The sequence below is a fragment of the Oryctolagus cuniculus genome, chromosome 10 (genome assembly GCF_051225735.1).
Source record: "Oryctolagus cuniculus isolate XC-2025 breed Fujian yellow rabbit chromosome 10, ASM5122573v1, whole genome shotgun sequence".
NCBI classification, from domain to species: domain Eukaryota; kingdom Metazoa; phylum Chordata; class Mammalia; order Lagomorpha; family Leporidae; genus Oryctolagus; species Oryctolagus cuniculus.
This window is the reverse complement of record NC_142876.1, coordinates 115,854,577-115,877,944: the sequence shown is the minus strand read 5'-3', so window position 1 is coordinate 115,877,944 and position 23,368 is coordinate 115,854,577. Positions and strand designations below refer to the sequence as shown.

Sequence of the window (23,368 nt, the reverse complement as noted above, 5' to 3'; positions counted from 1 at the left end):
CCGCTGATGGAAATCACCTCTGTCTCCTCACTGCTTTTCTGCCTCTTATATCACAGTCTTGTAAAAGGGCAATTAGTTTTTGGACAATTAAAATGATGAACTCACCAGATGCAAGTGCTGGAGCATCTCCACGTATCTGCAGAGGGAAAGCGCGTCTCTGTTAGCTCCCATCCTGTACAAGCCCAGGACGGGGAGAGGTTTTTAACAAGCTCAAGGCCACAGGCAGCTGCCTGGGGACTCACGCTTTCTCTGAAGACAGCAGTTCCTGTGCGATGACAAGAGCTCTGGACTGTCCTTCCACCTGCGGAAGGAAACAGAGCAGTCACAAGGGGCGGGCACGGACAGGGGCAGAAGGGAGACTGTGGCTCCTGGGCACAGATGCAGAAGTGACTGCCACGCTGCCCAGGGCAAGCTGCAAGTGTTTCTCAGCCCGTTCCCTGGCACCCAGTCCTGTGGGATCTTCCACAAGAACTTAACCTCCACGCCCTGGGTTTCTCTACCTAATCATGTGGGTATTAACAGCAACTAATTCAGCGGACTGCTGAGCTCATGCCCAGCGTGGTGGCCCTACATACAGTCACTGCTCAATTAATGGCCCCTAACAACATGGTGTGCCTTTCGCCTCCCATCCACAGCCCTGGCGATCTTGAACAACCCGTGCTTCTTCTCTGAATGATGGAGTTTTCCTCTGGCTTTGGCACAGGCTGTTCCCTTGGGGTCCTTTCTCCTCTGCTTGGCTAACTGCCCATCATCCTTTTAAGACCACCTCCACCAAGCAGCCTCTCCTGACCCCTGCCCGTGAGCAGCTGGGTTAGGCATCATTTCTGAGCACCTGCTCTTACGATCAATCACTGCCGTGAGGTGCCCATGTCTCCCATGGGGGACAGGGAAGGACAGGGACCAGTGCTCAGTGCATGGTTCTCCTTTGTTGACTGAAAGAATGAATGAGTGGATGAATGACGAGTCAATGTTCTTTGCATTCAGGGACACTGGCAAGCAGGCTGGCCCTGGAAGGTGAGCTGTGTAACCCATGTGAGCCCAACGGAGATGCCCAATTCCACACCAGAGTACCTGGGTCTGATTCACAGCTGAGGATACAGACTTCAGCTTCCGGCTAATTCAGACCCTGGGGGGCAGCAGTGATGGCTCAAAGGACAGGGTTCCTGTCACCACACTGGAGACATGGATTGAGTTCTTCAGCTCCCAGCTTCAGCCCCAGCCCAGCCCTAGCTGTTAGCAACTTGGGAAGTGAACTAGTGGATGGGAATGCTTGCTCACTCTCTCTCTTTCTCTCAAGGAAGGTGGGGGAATTTGATGTAGTAGTCAGGCTGCTGCCTGGGAGTCCCATTTCCCAGACTGGAGTTTAAGTCCTGGGCACCTTTGTTTCTGACCCAGCTTCCTTCCAATGCACACCTGGGAGGCTAGTGATGACTCAAGTCTTTGGGTTACTGCCACCCAGGTGGAAGACCCAGGTGGAGTCCCTGGGCTCTCGTATTTGCCCTAGCCCAGCCCTGGCTGTTGTGGGTATTTGGTAGTTGAACCAGTATCCGGGAGCTTTTTCTGTTTATCTCTGCCTTTCAAATAAAATGAAAATAAGTTAATAAATTTTTTTAAAGATTTATGTATTTATTTGAAAGGCAGAGTTACAGAGAGAAAGACGCAGAGGCAAAGAAAGAGATCTTCCATCCACTGGTTCACTTCCCAAATGGCCGCGATGAGCAGGACTGGGCCAGAATGAAGCCAAGAGCCTCTTCCAGGTCTCCCATGTGGGTTCAAGGCCCCAGGTACTTGGGCCCTCTTCTGCTGTTTCCCAAGCACATTAACAGAGAGTTGGATAGGAAGTGGAGCAGCTGGGACTCAAAAACCAGTGCTCATAAGGGATGCTGGTGCTGCAGGTGGCGGCCTAACCTGTGTGCCACAGTGCCGGCCCCAATATGTCTTCACATCACAGAGAAAGACAGAGATTTGAATCTAATACATATACCGCCTGAAACAGCGCTCAACACAGGATAAATGCTACAGAGACGCTGGCTATCATGATTGCTGCTAATTTGGCTTTTGAGGTGGTGCCAGGAACAGAACCACATATCCATGGACAGAATTTTTTCATTTGCTTTTTTAGTCATAAGAACTATTATTTAATTGAAGCTGTATCAAAAAGGTCATCTAGCTGATGATATAATCAGGAAAGACTATTTAGCTTGCTTCAAATGATTTAAAACAGGAGGATACTTTACAAGAAACCCTGTGGCAAGCACAATTCTTAACACTAGAAATGTAATGCTACAGAGTATCTTGTAAGATACACACAGAAATACCAAAGGATCATGCAAGCTCTAAGCCTGACAACTGTTAATAGCGACCCAGCAGTTAGCCTGCCAGGTCTAAGTTCACACCTCCTTGGTAGGAGAATTCTATTGCTACACCCACCGTCCAAACCAGGGGACAATGCTTTCTAATGAACTGTGCATGGGATCACCTTCTACAAAGTCTATGGCTGTCTCTGCTTGACCACGTCCATACGAGGAGCCTGATTTCTGAACTTCACACTAGATAACTTCTCACTGGCCTCAAGCAGCTCAAGCCTAAAAGCAGTTTGCAATCGACTGATCCAGGGGTGGAATTTTTAACAAAAATTGCAGAGGCAAGTAGAGAAAAGGCCTCCACTGCAAAGCGAATGCTGCCCCATGCCCCCAGCCGTAGCATCCAAGGCAGTGGAAGCAAACGGACCAGGAAACAGGCACAGCAAAGCTCAAACCCCGGCTCCCCTGAGGTCTCCCCGTCCGAGCTTCAGCAGCCACTGTTTCCTGGTCTCCATCTGCTCCATGGAAACATGGTGGACAGCCCAGGGAGCGCACGCATGCCTCACTGACTTGTGGGATGGCCCCTTCCTGCAATACTCTTCCCCACAGCTTCTGCCTTTTCAGGTCCCTGCTCAGAGGTCACGTCCTCCGTGCACTCCTGGGACTCTAATCATTTTTGCCGGAGAAGCTGTTCCATGGACCGTAGGAAAATGAACAGTATCCACGGCTCCTGCCCTAGCCCTGCCGTGTCCTCCTGGGGGAGGAGACCACTGCCCTCCCTGCACCTTGTGGAATGTTACTCCTGAGCACCTGCCATCCCCAAAACTACCGTTACACACAACAACTGGCCAATGGACATTCGAGAAAACCAATGGAATGAGGTCTGGCACTCGGCAAGCAATACACGGAGGAGCTCCCTCGCTCTGCTGGTCTTCCTCGTTTCTCACCAACAGTGTTTTCTCACTAACGGAGCACAACTCAGGTCAAGGACACCACAGCACAGCTGACCCCGCAGTGAGGATGGGGGTCTGGGGGTGAGGGGTGCTTGCTCCCCCCCAGCCCCCGAGCACGGGCGCTCCAGCAGCATTCCCCATATGAAGAAACGCTTGCAAAGGAACCAGATTCTGCCAGAACAGGCCTCCATGGTTAAGAAACCCTGCGGCCAAGCTTCCGTAAACAGAATCATTCTGGAGGGAAGCGACAAAGGCAGCAAGAGCTGAAGTTCAGCTTCTCCTCCCCATACAATGAGGGAAGGAGTCAAGATGACCTCCAGCCGCCCAGGTGCCTCTGACTGTTCCCACGCCATACGGGATGGTGTTGAGAGCCAGACCTCAGGGGTCAGAAGTCCTGGGTGCACCTCTCCCATCCTAGTCTATCCTATAATCCTGTTCTGCAAACAGGGCTACCACCTGCTTAATACAACACTGGCTGGCGTGGACTGAGCACTTAACACATGGCTACGTGGGCTCCGAACTCTCACAGGTACCTTTTCACTTGATCTACCCAACGACTTCTGAGGTAGGTTTCACAGGTTGACTGCCCCCATTCTGAGATGCTCTGAAATCTGAAACTTTGAGAGCACCATGTTGGCAGTCAGCAAACTCTGCAACCCAGACCATTTTGTGTTTCCAGATTAGGACTGCTCAACCAACAAAGTCTGCAAATATTCCGAAAATGGAAAATCTCCAAGGCCTGACACAGCTCTGGGCCCAACCATTTCAGGGACTGGACACTCAACCTGTAGTACTACAGTCATTTCACAGAGGAGGGAACCAAGGCCCAGTTAAGTCCTAGCCTTTGCCCAAGGTCACTGTTCCTAAGGGGCAGAGCCAAGATCCAGGATCAAGCCCAGAGCAGGGCAGGTGGCACACGGTGTGCACTCACGTGGCACCTGTGCTCACGGCTGATGGAGGCCGTCATGTTAAGAAACACCTGTTCTCCATCTGCACTGCAGGACCCATGGGTGTCCAGCCCTTCAGGAAGGCCTGGATCAGCCCCTCTGGGCTCAGCTCTTCCTAATTCCTGTCCCTCAGGTCACTGGCCACAAAGGTGCAAAGAGAACTTCACAGGGGACTATGGCAAGCTCTCTCAGGTGCCTGAATTTCTTCAACTGCAAAACAAAGTGAGTGTCCACGCCCCCAGGGATAAGAGAAGAGGACGGATGGCAGTGGCCACGTCCTCCCCAAACTCTCGGCGCTATCACTGTCACACTGCCAGCAGGCACAGACGTCTGGTAGGGTCCAGCATGGGCCACTCTGCACGTCCCCCGGCCCCTCCTGCCAGACGGGCAGACTCTGGGCGGGCCGCGCGAGCAGTCCTGCTGCCATGACGGCCAATGATGGATGTGTCCTGCCAGACAGCCGAGGAGGAGGCCTGGCAGGCCCTGTGCCCAGGCTCTCCACAGAGGCTGCTTCTGGGTGGGGCCCAACTGGGCCGTTTAACACCGATGTTTGTTTAACCAGGAAATGAACTCCGAGGTTGACGGCTGCGTCCAGGACAGACTTCTGGGAACAGGGTTCCTCCCAGGAGTGTGGGGACAGGGAGGCCAGGGCCCGCACTATCGCATTTCTCAGACTCAGCTGTGGGTGTTAACAGCCGGCAGCCAGCGGCCGAGCCTGTCCCCTGGGTTTCCTCCTTAGGCCTTAGGCCAGCGAGCCGCTCAGCCCTTGGCTACTCAAGGACTGGGGCAGGGTGGGAGGGCTGGTCTTTCCTCCAGGGGAGCCCGGGGTTAAACGGCAAGTCACAGAAGGATCCATGCCTCAGTTTCTCCAGCTGAGAGATGGGAGTGCCCAGCCCCCTTCTTAGAACTCCAGTTTCTACAGTGTGATCTGAGACACCAGTATTCCTCCTTTAGCTGGACCAAAATGACGGCCACTGCAGACTGAGCACAGGGAACCCAGCTGCCTACTCGTCAGCCAGGCATTCCCGGTATTTGCACAAACCAACGTCACACGACTCACTAATTTTCTTGTTTTGTTGTAGAAGACACACTTCTTTCCCCCACAAAAATGCCATTATGTGGACACGTAATCGGTTTACTATTGTTAAAACAAACACAGAGACATTTAAAAATCCTCTTGGCTCTACTTCCTAGCATGCTAAACACGGACAAGGTGCGACTCACTGAACCCTAACCTCTTTGGGGCCCTAGACCACCTTTACGCAGGCAAAACGTTCTAGGAACTTGCTACTGCAGAGACTGTCACAGCACTGGGAGGGGGGCCCTGGCCATCAGCAGATCTACAGGATGGCCAGGCACCGTGCACACTGGAGCACAAGACAGGCCAGGCTGCTGGCCCATCCCTCATGTGGCTCCTGGGATGTCCGGGGCCACACAATCTTTCTCTGCCAAGTTCCATCCTGAGGAAGGAGGAGCGAGCCTCCAAGCTCCTCCCTTCCCCTCTTGCAGACCTCCTGCGCTTGTACCTGCTCTGCCTCTCAACAGCTGCCTCTTTCTTCCACTCTCATCTCTGCCAGCTCCGAGCCAAGCCCCAAGTCCCTGAGGCCTCTGTGTCTAGTTCTCACCTGGGCATTCCAGTTTGCAACCCCTAGCCTCACCTCTTTGACCCTCAGATGACCTGCAGGGACACCCACCTCTGCGCTGCCTGGTCCCTATCTTCTGTCTTCCCTCACCCCAGGGAGGCTCCAGGCATTCACCCACTGCAACCCATCCCATTCCAGAGAGCCTCCTGCTTTGGTCACTTGCAGCCCCAGGTGGTTCACAGAAAGAGGCCCCTGGGGCCCACCTGAAGGCCCTGCCCAGTTGTCTCCCCCACTTCCTCCACGTGGAATCCAGTGCTGCTCCTGTTGTTGGCTGGGAATTCCCTGCCAGCCTCAGCAAGCGTCTCTGGCGCACACGCTCACCTGGGGGTGGGGTGCGGTGCCACGGGAGGCACTGGGCTCCCAGGTGCCAGCCTCTTCAGCCTGAGAAACCCTCATTGAGATAGGGGGATGGAGCGACCTTCCTGGGCTGTGGCAAGCCCCAGGGAAATGACTGTAATGAGTCTTGCATGTGCTGTGGGGATGGGGAGTGCGGATGCATTCTGCAGGGGCACCTGGAGAGGAAGCGAGCTTGGTCTCCAGACACCAGGGGGCTCCGTCCCTCAGTTCCTGTGGACAGCCCTGGAGCAGACACTGCCCCTGCCCTCAGAATTTACATCAAGACTTCCAGTACAGCTTTCAACGGCCGCTGGAAAATTCAGAGACCACAGCTCAGGGAGAGACGGCTCGAGGCTACCCCAGCAGTCCCCTGTGGAAGCGTGGAGGCATGGAGCCGTGGGCTTTTGGTTTCCCTTCCTGTGGAATGTGGTGATCTCGTGGCTGAAGCTTCAGACACGCTGAGAGGCAGCTCCTGTTTCCCCTCCCTGGTCCCTGGCAACCTCCACCCCGCCCTCCGCCTCTCCTGCAGACGCCTCCTATCAGGAGCATCACGGCGCTCTTCTCGCTCTGCGTACCCTCCCCCTCCCACTCATCCCCACTGCCCCTCACATGGCTGCTAGCACTCCACTGGGCGGACATCTGTGCACGCACACACATGCAGGCAGAGGTTTTCTGCGATGGACACTAACAGGGAAGACCTCATGCCACATCTTCTTACAACAACCCCCTAAGAGAGGGGTCTCTCAGTCTCCCTCTCAGCGCCCGCACCTCCTGGAGAGCAGCTGTGGTGGTCACTGGGTCGGGAGGCAGGGACAGACCAGCACAGGCATACAGGGCACAGTCCTCGTGCACTCCCCGCCTCACTCCTGTTGGAGAAAGGTCCAGCCAGGACTCGGGAGGCCAGCTGGGGGTCAGCTGCCACGCTTCACCTCCGTAGTCCTTGCTTTCCGTAAACCCTCCTCCTTTCCCCTACACTGTGTCCTGCTCGCCCAACAGCAGCGCTCAGGCCTCCTAGAAACCTCCTGGTGTCCCTGCCTCCTGTGCTGCTCCTGCTTTAGCTCACGCAGCACAGCACTCTGGCTCACCTCATGCTTGTCCCATCTCACGGGGAGCCTCTATTTTTTAGAACTGTGAGATATTCAGAAAAGAATGTAAGAAAACACAAAGTTTTAGATTCTCGTGGGCATGGCTTTCTCATCCCCTGACTCCCCTAAAGTTGGGGAACCCACGAGCTTCTTTCCTGGCATCCCCTTGAGCTGAGGACATGGTGAACGCTCCATACCAAGTAGATGGCTGATCGATGCAGGTCAGAGTTCAAACTGCCAAGGGCAACCACGGGTCACACAGGTCCTGACTGATAGGCCTGGGGCACGGCCTGGGCCTCTGTTTCTCACAAGCTCCCAGGGATCATGGTTCTGCTGCCCCCTGCATGGTACTCAGGCAGCAAGGCTTAGAGACAGAGTGACTGCTAGGAAGGCAGGAAGGAGAAAGGGAGGGTCAGTTCTACCTGGGGGTCCAAACCCCAAACAGCTGGGGCACGGGACACACCTGAGACTCAGCAGGGAGGACATTCAGCCACAGCTGAAGCTCTCTCAGAGCCAGGGGACTCTCTCTGTCCTCATGCCCTGCTGGCTGGCTGTGACTGCCTCCAGACCCTCCAAGGCCGGAACAAGGTGTAACAGATGCACAGGTGCCCAGGACGCCACCCTGCACTCCCAAGGCCCCGTGCTCAGCCCACCCTGGAGCATCTCTGTGTTGCTGTGCTGCACTGAACCGCAGCACCCCAAGCCAGACTCCCGGGGGCCCAGACGAAGCGATGCAGGCCTGACTCCTAGCTCTGTGGGGCGCGGTGCCCGGGGAAGCAGATGGGCCCCAGCGAGTGTTTCCCCAGCACAGCACCAGGCACTTGCCTTTGTTCTCCCCACTTGAATGGGAGAACTGAGTCTAATGCAGTCATTGATTTGCTTTATTTTTAAGGATACACACTGAATACTTTTTAATGTTGTCAAGCAGCAAGGATGCAACCCTGAACAGGACAAACAGGGGGCCTGTCCTCCTGCAGTGCCTCTGACAGGGAATGCAGACAATATGCAAGCAAGCAGAGCAATGAAGAACCCGACTACAGAAGAAGGAAAGAAACGGGAACACTGTGCCGGAGCCATGCCGGGTGATGCCTCTCTGAGTCGATGACACTTGAGACCTGGAGCTGGCTGTGCAAAGGGTGGCAACAGGGCTTCATGAGGAGGGGACCACATTGCAAAGGCCCCGGGATGGGCTGAGGGAACCGACAGAACTTACTCTTGTCTTTTTCACAATGCCTAGGTAATGGCCTAGGTGTGTGTCAGGGCTCCTTTGGTCTGTAATTAAGATATGGCATTGAGAAGACAAAGGCCAGGGATCCTACTCTTTCCAATCTGGGGCCCACATCTAGGAGGGCAAACCTGAGGGGAGGGGCGGGCTGAGGAGCGGGAAGACGACAAGCTCAGTCTGGGGTGTGCTGCACTGGCAGTGCTTCCGAGGCTTCCAAGGAGGACCCACAAGCACAGCTGGGCTTGAGTACGGGGTCAGGCCGGAGTCAGCTCTGGGAAGAGCCCTTCTATGTGGGACTTGCAGCTGCAGGAGACAGGGCCACAGCAGCAGAAGACAGAACAGAGATGGGCACTGGGGAAGGCTGGGCACTGGGACGTGCAGGACAGTGAGATACACAGGAGGGAAACAAGGAGAGGCTGGTGACAAGAAGCCCTGGCAAGTGGGAGCTGCCAAGGAGGGAGAGACCAGTAGGGCTGAGGCCTGGGTGTCTGTGGTGGACAGCACAACGGCTGGCCCGTGGAGGTCAGCGAGCAGGAACCACAGTGGTGGAAGAGTGCGGCAGGCCGGGCAGCGACTGTGGGACCCCTCCAGGCCCTCTCCTACCTTCCCCAACTTCATGCTGCCCTGGCCGTCTGATCCAACTTCCAGCTCTCAGAGCTCCCTGCTCTCCACTGCTGCTCCCTGCCCCTCGCACGCTGTCCTGAGCTTTGTGCATGCATGCGCTTACACACACACACACACACACACACACACACACACACAATTCAGCAGCCTGCTCCGGCATCTCCTCCTCATCTTCCCCAGGGATTGGAGCTCCTCTGCAATGCTGATGGGAAAGCGTAAGGCAGGTCCTCCAGACCTCACAAGTGAATCACGACACAATCCAGCAATGCTGCTCTGGGCATGGACCCAAAAGAGCTGAAAGCAGGGACTTAAAGAGGTGTGTGCTGGGGATGGCACTGTGGTGCAGTGGGTTAAGCCACCACCCACAATGCCATTGTCACCCCTATGGCACTGGTTGGAGTCCCATCTGCTCCACTTCTGATCCAGCTCCCTGCTAATGCACCAGGGAAAGCAGCAGAGGATGGCCCAGTTGCTTGAGGCCCTGCACCCACATGGGAGACCAATAAGCTCCTGGATCCTGGCTTCCACCTGGCCCAGCCCAGGCTGACGCAGCCATTTTGGGACTGAAACACCGGATAGAAGATCACTCTGTCTCTGTTTCTCTCTCACATTCTCTCTTTCTAACTCTGCCTTTCAAATAAATAAATCTTCAAAACAGAGAGGTGCACATCCATGTTTTTGGAAGCTCCATACACAGTAGTCAAAAGCCACCCACGTGTGCATCAGCGGGTGAATGGGTAAACAAAATGCAATCTACCCATGCAATGGAATACTATTCAGCCTTGAAAAGGCATGGAACTCGTATCCATGCTACGACATGGATGAACCTTGTGGACCGTGTACTCAGTGACATGAGCCAGGCCCAGAAGGACAAGCACAGAGCACGATTCCACTTGCATGGGGTTCCTAGCATAGGGAGAGTCACAGAGCCAAAGAGCAAGACGACGGTGCCAGGCTCTGCCAGAGGCGGATATGGAGTTAGTGCTTAATGGGGGCAGAGTCTCAGTCGGGATTCTAGAGGTACTCAATGCCACTGAACCGCACAAGGGGTAAGACGGTGGGTCGTCTGTGTACTTCACCACAATGCAAAAATTCTTACACATTTACTATTTAGCTGAGAGGCAGAGACAGAGAGAGAGGAAGAAGAGAGAGGGATCTTCCACCTGCTGGTTCATTTACTAAATGCTCACAACAGCTGTCGGACCAGGCTGAAGCTGGGAGCTGGAAACTGGGCCCACAGCTCTCATGTAGGTGGGAGGAACTCGAGTACAGAGCCATCACTGCCGTCTCCCGGTTTTGTGCACAACAGCAGGGAGCTGGCATGGTGCAGGTGCCAGGACTTGAACCCGGGCACCCTGACACGGGATGTGGGCATCCCAAGCAGCACCTTAACTGCCACAACCAAATTCCCAACCCCGTATTTTTTTTTAATTAGGGGGAAAGATGGCCTTTCTCCATCCTCTCTGTGCCCCGGGCTTGTTTTGTTTGCATTTACAGCTCTCTCACCACTTGACTACACCTCAGGAGATCCCAGGCTCGCTGTTCCTGGAGGGACTTCACACGCAACAGGAGATGAGGGCTCTGCAGCGCAGGGATGGTCGGAGGTGCAGAGCTGCCTTCCATGGTGGGAGAAGTGAACATGGCAGGGGAGCCAGGGAGCAGGTGTACACACCTGAGTTCAGGTGTCTGTGCATGGTAACATTTAACTCGGGCTGGGGGTTGGCTGGACAGTAACAACCAGGGTTCTGGTGGACCCTTGGGCCTAGGGCAGGTGGTCAAGGAGAGGCTACATGTACAAGGACTGGGGCACGTGCCAGCCCTCCTGGCAGGGGCAGCGATTTGGTTACAAGTGAGGCTCATGTTGGCCGGCACCACGGCTCACTAGGCTAATCCTCCGCCTGCGGCGCCTGCACCCCGGGTTCTAGTCCCGGTCAGGGCACCGGATTCTGTCCTGGTTGCCCCTCTTCCAGGCCGGCTCTCTGCTGTGGCCCGGGAGTGCAGTGGAGGATGGCCCAAGTGCTTGGGCCCTGCACCCGCATGGGAGACCAGGAGAGGCACCTGGCCCCTGGCTTCGGATCAGCGTGGTGTGCCGGCTGCAGCGGCCATTGGAGGTTGAACCAATGGCAAAGGAAGACCTTTCTCTCCGTCTCTCTCTCTCACTGTCCACTCTGCCTGTCAAATAAATAAATAAATAAAATAAAAAACAAGTGAGGCTTGTGGGCTCCGTTCTGCCAGGGACAACTCGTGGAGGGGGTGTGCCTGAGGGTGGGCGAGATCTCTTCCTGAAGCCAGGCCAGACTTCTGCTTCAGCCTGGGGTGAACTGGTCAGGGAAATATGGCCACAAGGCTCTGGCGAGGGAGGCAAGCACCTGGGAGGGGCTGCCAGCTCCCAGGCTGGTCTCCGGGGAGCTGGTATTTAGCTTGCGAAGTCCCCGTTAGTCTGAAAAGCAGGCTTATTGTCAAGGAGCACCGCCGGGCCGGGCGGCCTTTGAATGTCTCCTTTCACGGCCTGAGCTATTTTTAAGTCCTTCTTGCTTTTCCTTTTTCCCTCCCTCTTTCCTTCAACCTACACCCTTTGTGTGTCTGGGAGTGGGAAGGAGGGAGCGGTCAGATGTGTGGGTGGACCAGCTGGGCTTGGCCTCTTGTTGCACTCCAAGAACCTCTCCCCTCCTATCTTGGCTGCTCCCCAACACGCCGGCAGGGCAGGGCAGGGCTCACCACCGCACCCCTAAACAGGCCTGCGAGGCCCGACGGGGGCAACTCGACTCCAGCATCTTCTCTAGGTCTGTGCCCTCAGGGTGGCTGCGGATGGCAGCCTCGCTCATGGCTCCTCCAGAATGTGACTGAGGCATGGCCAGGTCTTTGCCTTTGAGAGATGAAATTCTCCAGAAGACTGGAGAACAAAACAATAAGCAGAAAACGATCTTCCTCCCCACTCTCGCATCACCCAAAATTCTACTGTGAAACAGCTGGGGCTCTGTTCCTGGGACCCCAGAGAAAAGCCTGTGCGTGTGCATGAGGGAGTGTGTGAATGGGGAGGTGTGTGCACAAGCAGATATGCACATGAGGAGGCGTATGAACAAGGAGGCATGTGAACAAGGAAGTGTGTGCAAGGAGGCGTGTGCACGAGGTGATGTGTGCAAGAGGAGGTGTGTATAAGAGGACGCATGTGTACAGGAGGTATGGGCACAAGGAGGCGTGTGAACAAGGAAGTGTGTGCAAGGAGGCATGTGCATGAGGTGATGTGTGCAAGAGGAGGTGTGTATAAGAGGACGCATGTGTACAGGAGGTATGGGCACAAGGAGGCGTGTGAACAAGGAAGTGTGTGCAAGGAGGCGTGTGCATGAGGTGATGTGTGCAAGAGGAGGTGTGTATAAGAGGACGCATGTGTACAGGAGGTATGGGCACAAGGAGGCGTGTGAACAAGGAAGTGTGTGCAAGGAGGCGTGTGCACGAGGTGATGTGTGCAAGAGGAGGTGTGTATAAGAGGACGCGTGTGTACAGGAGGTATGGGCACAAGGAGGCGTGTGAACAAGGAAGTGTGTGCAAGGAGGCGTGTGCACGAGGTGATGTGTGCAAGAGGAGGTGTGTATAAGAGGACGCATGTGTACAGGAGGTAGGGGCACAAGGAGGCGTGTGAACAAGGGAGTGTGCAGACAAGTTCATGGCAACGCTGACGGGAGGCCAACTGAAGCAGAAACACTGCCAAAGTCCCCAGCGGGGGGTGCTGAGTAAATGCCCACCTGTCCGTACAGTGGAGGGCGAGGCAGCAGTGAGATTTTCATTTCTGAGCTCTGCGTCCCAGTGTGGGAACATCTCTAAGATTCTATGGAACAAAGCCAACCAAGTTACTCGGGTTTTCCTTACAGTCTGTTATGACTCCCGCCAAAGTAACCACTCCACAAAATAACATACTCTATCTTCTACTTCTAAGGGCAGATGAAGGCAAACAGAGAGAAAGCTCTGGGAGCATCGGTGCCAAGCTGCACAGCACGGTGAGCTAGGAGTGCACGGTGTTGGGAACATGTGCCCTGACGGGTCACCAGGACAATCCACTGGGACATGCCTGGCATCAAGGGGATTCCAACGGTGGCAGACCGTGTGAGCTGTAGAAAAGTGGCGAGAGGAGGGAGTCCTGTGCCCCTGGCAGATGTGAAGTCCGGTGGTGGCCAGGAGGCAGTGACCTGACCGCCAAGAGCCCTGACCCGAAGCTCTCGGAACAGCAGGATGCTCCTGGCTGGCTCAGCATCATCACTGCCGGGCCCCACCTGACCCTGGGATGGCCACCCGCCTCTCCTGGCCAACGGTCTCGCCCGCACCTCTGACCTCTGCGTACTCCCTCCCTGGTGGCAGGCACTGTTGAAGCCTCCTCAGGCTCATTTACTCTCATCAAGACTAGGAGGCAGGTAGGGTCACTGTTATCTTGACTGCACAGCTGGGGAAACCCAGAAGCAGTGTTAAGAAGGCACTCAGCCAGCAAGTGGCCCCTGTGCTGCCTGCCTCTTGCCCTCATTACTGGGGACGTCACAGCAGCAGGCTGGAGGCCAGATGACCACTAATGTCACAGTCCAAGGCTCCACGTCTACATTGTGGTCCTAAGCAGGCCAGACCCTCCCTTCTCCTGCGCCTCCTCTTTCCATCGGGCCCCTACCCTTCTGTGTAGCCAACACTTGCACATCTGTGTTCTCACTCAACCCTGCCATGGCCCAGCAGTCACCACCAACGCTCCACGTCAGACCCAGCAAAGCCCAGGCTCTGACAGGCAGGGAGGGCTGGCCGGACACGGCCCTGGAGTAAGGCTTCACAGAGAACTGGGGGACCACAGTGGGACCCCCTCAGAGGTGGGGTTTTATGGCACATGGGAGACTCTGCTGCTCCACCAGGCTTTTACCTATCCCGGGGCCTGCTCCCAGCCTCCACTCCAGCTGTTGGATCAGACAGCACCTCTGTCTCTCTGCTCTTGGTTCCATAACCCCAACAATGCAGTGGGCAGCAGAGAGGTGGGAAGAGGAGTGAGGGGAAGACAAACCACCCTCGGCACAGAACCAGAAGACCTGCATTTGCCTCAAGCCTTCCCATCGCCAGCGGTGCGACCCTGGCAAGTCACTCAACCTCTCTGAGCCTTGGTGCCCTCAGCTGTGGAACAGCGATCCTGGGACTGAGGCCGAAGGTGCTGTAGGGGTCAGAGGTATCAAATCGGAAGAGCAGAGGGCAGCAGTCAGCACACAGCTCAGTGCCCAGAGGGGAAGGACAGGGCCAGCAGCAGGCAGGAACGGGATGGTGGGCGTGTGCTGCACACACGTCGACCAGGAAGGGGGAAGGAACGGGGGAGGAAGGGGCTGGGGCAGGGGAGGAGCTGACATGCACAGCCCCCATGTCAGGGCTCCCACAGCGCTTGGTAGCTGACTGTACCCTAGAAAGAGAAATCAAGTGTATGGAAGCAAAGCGAGGGACGCCTCCATTTCTCAAAGATGTGCTTCCGCACAGCGTGACAAACCTGACCCAGGCTCAGGAGAACAGGAAGAAGAGAGAGAGAGATGCAGAGACAGGGGCCTGAGGGAGGCTGTCGGGGGAAGGGCTGTGCCCCCTGCCTCCCCAGCTACCCCTTGGTGTGGGGGAGCAGGCCCATAAGATGGGGTGGGGTGTGGAGGGGAGATTACAAGCCAGTCTCAGCCTTCCTGACCTGCCCCTGGTAGCAGTGGTGCCCTGTGATGTTTTCTGGGACATCACCTGTCAGCCACAAGCCCCTAGGCAATTCGTCACTTGGGAAGCAGTTCCTGGCTCCTAGAAGGGGAGGGAGAGGGGCTGGGGTGGGTCAGTGCCCAGTGGAACACACATCTTCCCAGCACCAGCACTTATGTGCCCATGCTTGGGGTCTTCACCGTCCCTGGGACCTGGCTGGCCACCTGCACCTGATGAGCACAGCCCTCCCCTCTGGGCACTCCCACAGGCCCAGGGGGAATCAGACTCTATCTTCAGTTAACAATACTCGTTTCTAGCCTTTAAAACATCCCACTCTCCTCCTCCCCATTCCAAAGATGAGCAAATGGAGGCCCAGGGACCCAAGGTCATTAGAACGATGTCTGTCTTGATGCAAATCAGGCAGCTCGACTCTGCTTCACCCACAAAGCCTCTGAGAAGCCCCAGACTTCCAGGACCTAAGAATGCACCAAGGAGGAGCAGCGGCCCTGGGGTCACAGAGGCAGGTGTCACCAGCCACGCTCCTGAAGCCTGCAGCCCTTGGTCCAGCTGGGAGCAAGCAGCTCCCTCCACACCAACAGCTGGGGCAGGCCTCTGCTGTCCTCTCCCCACCTCCACCTCTCCGACGCCCACACCCCGCAGGGCCCCTACCTTGTGGGTGAGGCTTGGAGCACTCTCCTCATCCTCTGAGCTTCTCTGCTCTTCCTCCGATGTGAGGTCCTCTCTGGGGGCCATCGCCGAGATGGGACAGACCTTGTAGGGCTCCGTGTAGGCACTGGATCAGAGCAGAAGGGTTAGTGGTTCTTGTCCAGCAGAGGCAAGCCCAGGGGCCTTAGTGAGTACTGTGCAGGCAAAGCTCCGTGATCTCCACGGGACCAAAAATGAGCAGGACCCAGGCACAGACCTCGCTCTCCCCCAGCAACCCCACCCCACCCTGCCTGCTACCCTTCAATGCACCAGCCTCTTGCTGCCCCAGTGCCTTTACACATGCTAAAACAGACACACCTCTCTATCAGATTCAAGACAGGCTATAGTGGTGAGGGGAGGTCCAAATAATGAGGGTGACAGACGTGCAATCTCACTGGAGGTCTGGGGTCTGGACCGAGGGCAGCATCAGCTCTCAAGTAGCTGCGTTCTCGAGACCTGAATAGGGGATGCGACATGTGGCTGGCTGAGCACCAAGCTGTAAGTTCTAGCCTGTAATACTAGTCTCGTCATCAGCAAGGACAAGACAAGAGCCAGTATCGGTCCCTACCTCCACCAAGCGGGCGGTACGAGGGAATGAGGCCCCTGTCTCGCCGTCCTGGCAGCTGCTGCAAGAGTCACAGCTTATGCAGCTGTGATAAGCTCATCTCCCAGGAACTGGGACTATTCCGAAGGCACTGCTGGTAGTTAACACGGGCATTCAGTGCATACATACTAACTGCTTTATGAGGATGTGGGGCTGGCCAGCGGGTAGAGCACAGGAGAAGAGAGCAGCTGTCACCCTTGTCCTCCCCATGAACAATTCAGGCACAAGCACAAACTGTGAGCCCCACGGCGGAGGCCCTGGCCCTATCACCACACCTCAGGCACACAGTGCAGCGATTTCTGTCTGCAGTGGGATCTGGCCCTCTCCTGTTTGATGACCTTCAACAGATCCCTCCTAGCATTAGCAACATGGCCCCAGACCACTTTTCACAAAATGCTTCTTCATTCTCAAAATCCAGGAACCCGCGGCAGGCACTTGGCACAGTGGTTAAACGGCCACTTGGAATGCTCACACCCCGTACGGCAGCGCCTGAGTGTTGAGTCAGCTCCACTTCTGACTCTGGCTTCCTGGGAGGAAAGCAGCACACCTGGGAAGCAGGAGGTGATGATGGCTCCAGCACTTGGGTCCTTCCTACCCATGTGGAAGATCTTTTATTTTATTTTTTTTTAAAGATTTACCCATTTTTATTTGAAAGGCAGAGTTACAAAGAGGCAGAGAGTGAGAAAATGAGAGATCTTCCTTCTGCTGGTTCACTCACCAAATGGCTGCAAAGGCCAAAGCTGTGCTGATCTGAATCCAGGAGCCTGGAGCTTCCTCCAAGTCTCTCATGCGGGTGCAGGGGCCCAAGGACTTGGGCCATCTTCTACTGCTTTCCCAGGCCACAGCAGAGAGCTGGATAGGAGACTCAAACCAGTGTCCATACGGGATGCCGGCACTACAGACGGTGGCTCTACCCACTATGCCATAGCACCAGCCCATGTGGGAGATCATGACTGAGTTCCAGGCTCCTGGCTTTGGCTGGTCCAACCCCGTGGTTTATATGGACATTTGGGGAGTGAACTAGCAGATGGAAGAGTTCTCTCTGCTTTTCAGATAAATTTAAATAAAAAAAAATCCAGGCACCTGATTTTACAAAATTCTTATCCTGCTTATCCTGCTCTCTGGGAATGCCAGGTAACTCTGGAAGGATGGAGAGATGGGAAAAGAGAAGGAACACCCACTTCCTGGACTGGCTGGGCTACTGCCCTTGCTTGGGCCTTGGCCCAGGTAGGGGGATGACAGGGGAAGAGAAGTGGAGCCTTAGATGACAGCTAAGCCAGGGGCCCACCCTGGACTCCTTCTCAAACCCCGCAGGAGCCAGCGCCATGCATCCCATTTCCAGAACACCTGAAGCCTGAGTGACTCCTCACTTGCTCTGCAGAGCTCAGGGCTGCTCAGCAAACTGACTGCACAGATCAGCCTCACAGAGCCCCAGTGTCCCTCCCTCTGAATCACGGCACCAGCGCAATCCCGTCCAGCAGGGAGGGAAGGAGCAGAGCCCGGTGCTCCCTCAGAGGGCAGTGGACACCATAGGCCCTGGAGCGGCCAGCTGCACTGTCTCGGACAGCGGGCAACCATAAGTGACGGGGCCGCAAACCGTGCCCTGGCCCCTCCTTCTCATTCAGGAAAAGGTGTGTGTCAGGCCTCTCCTAGGATGAGCTGTGGGGGAGGAAGGATGTCCAGCCAGGCACCCCAGGCAGCAAGCCAGAAACCTGCGTGTCTCCTCGCACAGTCGCAGCTTGGGCGTGAAGCTCCTCCCAAATTTACTTTTTGGTAATTCCAGCTCCACTCACATCTCCATCATGGCCTCTGGTCCAGGCCTCCCTGTGCCCGGAGGGCTGTGACTGCTTCTTCCTCTTTCTCCCCTCCCATCCTGGCTGGCCTCCCACCTGTTCTCCAGACAAGGCCAGGATGACCTTACCCAAGTCCACTATGACCCTGTGGCCCCCTTGCTGAGCCTCAACAGCTCAGCCCTGGGCAAGGCTCGGTGCGACCCAGGGAGGGGGAGGTGGGCATCCTCGGCTCCTGCTGTGACTTTCTCCGGCACCAGGTGCTACTGGGTGTCACGGCACCAGACTGCGGTTCTGCCCCAAGTCAAGCAGGGGGTGGTTGCCGCTGAGCAGAGCTGTGGGTGGCACTGAGGACAGAGCTCATGGAAGCCAATTTCCTGAAGGTGGAAGGGCTGGCTTAAGGCCACATGCCAAATCTGGGCCAATGCACGCTGCCTATGAAGAAGCCTCTCTTCATGCTTGGTTCCATTTTAAATACTTGGAAACTGAGGCACCGCAGGTTCTGTTAGTACACGGATGCATGGAACTGGGGCTTGGGTTGTAAAGGCAAACGGGAACATTGGATTCCTGTGTGTTGTTATCTGATTTTCAGAACGGTGCTCCTGCTCGTGAGCTGAGCTGCCAGGGCTCATCTTCTGGTTGGTCCCTGTTGAACCTCCCAACAGGAGGAACAGCAGGAACTAATGCCCGGGGCAGCTGGAAAAGTGAGTTAATATATAAGACACTCAGAGCTGGGGCTGGTGCTTTGGCACAGCGGGTTAAGTCTCTGTCTGTGACGCTGGTATCCCTTATGGGTGCCAATTTGTGTCCTGGCTGCTCTTCTTCTGATCCAGCTCTCTGCTATGACCGGGGAAACAAGTGGAAGATGGCCCAGGAACTTGGGCCCCTGCACCAGTGCAGGAGACCCAGAAGAAGATCCTGGCTTTGGAATGGCCCAGCTCCTGCCTTTGGTGCCATTTGGGGAGTGAACCAGAGGATGGAATACCTTTCTCTCTGTCTCTCCCTCTCTCTCTGTAAATCTACCTCTAAAATAAATAAGTAAATCTTTGAAAAAAAAAAAAAAGACAGAGCAGGGCCCAACACTTCCCGACTCAGTCAGCGCTGGCTGTTTTCACTATTAGCCTCCTTTCTTCCTCTGTCCTTGCAGTCTGGGTACTTTCTGGCCGGGGCCACTCCTGTCAGCACCAGCTCAGTCCTGGCTGCCTACAGTTGCACTATATTTTCCTACTGTTTTCTCTATATCAACTTTTATTTCTAAAATGTTTACTTATTTATTTGGCAAGCAGAGAAGAAAGGGAGGGAGAGAGAGGTCTTCCATCCACTGGGTCACCCCTCAGATGGCTGCGATGCTGAGGCTGGGCCAGGATGAAGCCAGAAGTCCAGAGCTCCATCCGGGTCTCCCACGTGCATGGCAGGGGCCCAAGCACTTGGGCCACCCTCCTATGCTTTCCCAGATGCACTAGCAGGGAGCTGGATGGGAAGCGGAGCAGCTGGTATTGGGGCTCCAATGCTGGAGCCACAAGCAGTAGCTTAATCCGCTGGACCACAGCACTGGCCCCTCAATTTTTTTTTTTTTTTTGACAGGCAGAGTGGATAGTGAGAGAGAGAGAGAGAGAAAGGTCTTCCTTTTTGCCGTTGGTTCACCCTCCAATGGCTGCCACGGCTGGCGCGCTGTGGCTGGCGCACCGCGCTGATCCGAAGGCAGGAGCAGGAGCCAGGTTCTTCTGGTCTCCCATGGGGTGCAGGGCCCAAGCACTTGGGCCATCCTCCACTGCCTTCCCGGGCCACAGCAGAGAGCTGGCCTGGAAGAGGGGCAACCGGGACAGAATCCGGCGCCCTGACCAGGACTAGAATCCGGCGTGCCGGCGCTGCTAGGTGGAGGATTAGCCTATTGAGCCGTGGCGCCGGCAACTCATTTTTAACATTTGCTACCTACTCTGATGTGTCCTGAGTAAAAAGACCTGTGAAGCCATAGCTCTGTGTTCTTCTATCACTTTAAAATTAGTAAACTCTAACAACACGGTGGACTAAGTTATCTTGCTCACAACCGAAGATAAACAGCCCTCCCGGAGGTAAACCCGCTTAACTCTGACCCCCCTGTCACCTACCTGACTCAACCCAACCTCAACTATGGTCAGAAGCGTGCCCCATGAGGATGGCTCTCCTCTCATTATATTAGTTTCTGGCTTCTATTTTCTAGAAAGATCACTGAAATGGAATTTAGGAGGCAAGGTTTCAGATGATAATTTATTGCACTGTACTGTTGAGGGTCTGTGAGCCTGACAAATGTGGAGAAATCACCAGGGAAAACATGCTTTCAGGGGCAGGTGCATGCCTACCGGGTAGGTGCCCGTGTCCCGCCACTGAGCGTCGGGTCCTGAGGCCAGCTCTCAGCTAATGCGCAGCAATATGGCACACAGCAGTGATGGCTCAGGTACCTGGCTTTCTGCTACCCACGTGGGAACCCAGGATTGGGCCCCAGCTCTCAGCTTCACCCACTGACTGTTTTGGACATCTGAGTAGTGAACCAGTAGATGGGTGCATTCTTTTTTGCCCTCTCACGCTCTCTGCCTCTCAAAAATGAACAAATAAAATATTTTGATTGCATAAAAGAGCAAATTCAATGTCTCTGCATATCCAATGACAAAGTTGTAGCAACAAACCCTGTCTTGCAAGAAGAAGGCGGGGTTAAATAAACCAGAATGTTGATAGTTGAGACTCCACTGGCTGTACCCACAGGTCCTTGGTAGTAGCTACCAGGTTGACCTTCAAATTCAGGGTAAAGAAACACCTCTGAGAAATGTTTCTTTAACGACTTCTTCCCAAATGCTCTGACAGAACCTCTCTCCTGGTGGTAATCACCCCTTCCTTGGGGAAACACACCAGGAATACTTAAACGTCACACCCAGCTCCCCAGTTTGCCGACATGAACCTCGGAGCTGGGTCCTTTGCTTGGTATGGTCTAAGGAAGGCCACACGGAGCAGAGTATTTAGCTATCTGGTGCCTGTCTGTTTTTTCATTCATTGCAAAAAATTCATTAGAGCCTTTGTGTTTCAGGCTGCACTGGGGACAGCATGAGTGAACTGACACTTTGTTCTAAGGCCTCAACAGTAAAAATGCTTAAAACAACGATAACTAAGTGAGGTATTGTCTCCAGATGATTTTTTGAGCATACCAATATATTACATTTGAGAAAGCCCCCTAACCCTACCACCTATCCACCCACTCATTTAGCCATTTACACACTCATCCATCCACTCACCCACCAATCTACCTGCCCACCCAATTACCCATCCACTCAGATGTCCATTCCTGAATCTATTCACCCACCCACTCACCCACCCACCCACCCGTCTATTCATTCATCCACACAATTACCCATCCACTCACGTGTTCATTCACACATCTGTTGTCCATTCACATGTCTGCTCATCCATGCACCCATGAGACCATCCTTCTACCTAGTCACTCACTCATCCAGTCACACATTCACCTATCCCATCTACCCAGTCATCCATCCATGTAGTCATTCATCTACTCACCCATCTGAGCATCCTTCCATCTGTCAGCTATCCATCCATCCACCTACCTGCCTCTCTATCATTCTATCCAAGCACTGCCTTACTCACGAATTCATCCAACAGGGATTAGCACCTACTTCATGGAACTAACACATGGAGGAGTCAAAGATGACTAAAGCACCTGTGGCTTCAAAAAAGGTCAACAGTTCAGAGCATTCATTAAGAAGGTAGGCTCCAGGGCTGCCACTGTGGCATGGCGGGTAAAGCCACCACCTGCGGTGCTGGCACCCTCATATGGGCGCTGGTTAGAGTCCCAGCTGCTCCACTTCCAATCCAGCTCTCTGCTAGGGGCCTGGGAAAGCAAAGGATGGCCCAAGTGCTTGGGCCCCTGCACCCATGTGGGAGATCCCGAAGAAGCTACTGGATCCTGGCTTTGGTTGGCCCAGCTCTGGCCATTACAGCCATTTGGGGACTGAACCAGTGGATGGAAGACCTTTGCCTATGCCTCTGTCTCTCAGTAATTCTGCCTTTCAAATAAATAATTAGAATAAATAAATAAATAAATAAATCTTTAATAAAAATGCAGACAAGCCCATTCTACCAGCAGCCCTGGCTGGTGCTGAGGGTGGCTTAGGACCTATAGAGAGGCCCCCACTTTATAGTGCCTTACATGTCCAGGCTCCTTCACACCTGTTTCTTTGCTGGAGACTCATAGTTGCCCAACACCCAGCACTCATGTCTTCCCAAGCCCAAACCAAGACCCAGGATCTGAAACCTTAATGGATAAGGAATGAGGATGGACATCTGGAAAACACGGTATAGAAGCCAAAAGAATGGAATTTGGGGGCATAATTTCAAGTTCTTCTCTGTAGAGTGGGGATGACCAAGAAGCTTCATCTTGGCACTCAACGAGAACACTATGGTGAAAGTGGCCACTGCCTGGTATGGAGCAGGTCCTTTCTGGCCAGCCCAGTAGAGCCTGCAGCAGGACCAAGTTCTAACTCTCAGACTACTCTCCACCGGAGCTGTGTTCTCCCCGAGTTCACTGGGCCTTCAAGGAAACAGAAAGCAAAGCTGCCCAGAACTTGTTACCTTAAATGACCCTCCCAGGGAGCTGGTCCTTTGCAGCAGCCTAGAGTCGTAAAAGGACAAGTGCCTCCACGCGGGAGAAGAGCTCCATACAACCCGACCCGCGCTGTCCAACGGTGACCGTGAAATTCCACCCTCTGTAACACTCGCTGGGAGCCATCACCACAAACACAGCCAAAATGGCTCAGCAAGCTCACTTACAAAAGAACACACTTCCCCTGGGAGGGGGCTTCGGGGCTGGGCTTTCTGGGAGCTGGAAAGTCTGAGATGGAGGAAACTGACCAGCGGCTAGGGCCATCTCCATCTGCAGAGCTGCTAAAGCGCCTGCCGGTGCTCAGGGCTGAGGGCTGAGCACGCAATCAGGGGCTCTCGAGCCCTCAGATGCTCACTCCTGCACCATGCCCACTCCCCGCCTTGCAGGCCTTCCCAGGTGGTCCCTTCCGCCAGGACCCCTCCTGTGTTCCATTTCCTCAAAGGGACCCTGTGATCCGGATGGATGCAGATATGATCAGGGACCTCTGGTGACAAGGCACAGAGGAAATCTGACACGATGAAAAGAGGCCAGGAGGATGGGGGCACGGGGCTCCCCACCAACCCCCTGCACGACCAACCTTACCACCATCTGGCAGGTCTCAGTCACCACATCTGTGAATTGGGGCTGGACTGCTGGGTCCCAGCACGGGACACCAGGGATGTGAAACCACGCACTGAGAGCAGACTCCACGTGTGCCACGGCCTGTGGGCTGGGCTCTGAGCAAGGCTCCACGTCACTCGTCTTGGAGGGAACATATCACATACCCGGGGTCAGCCAGGGGATAGCCTTGTAATGATTCCCAGAAACAGCATTGAAGTAGAGGCTT

At 54.9% G+C, this 23,368-nt stretch overlaps 1 protein-coding gene across 4 annotated transcripts in view; it reads right to left on the bottom strand.

Moving 5' to 3' along the window:
• Positions 1-23,368, bottom strand: part of FGD5 (FYVE, RhoGEF and PH domain containing 5) — a 113,078-nt gene that overhangs the window by 44,970 nt on the left and 44,740 nt on the right. For all 4 annotated transcript variants that reach the window (XM_089306588.1, XM_051852550.3, XM_051852551.3 and 1 more), the window contains 3 exons: positions 15,468-15,591; positions 243-301; positions 106-136 (listed from right to left, as the gene is read on the bottom strand). In XM_089306588.1, the coding sequence (XP_089162714.1) occupies positions 106-136; positions 243-301; positions 15,468-15,591 (214 nt within the window). The remainder of the gene's footprint in view (positions 1-105; positions 137-242; positions 302-15,467; positions 15,592-23,368) is intronic.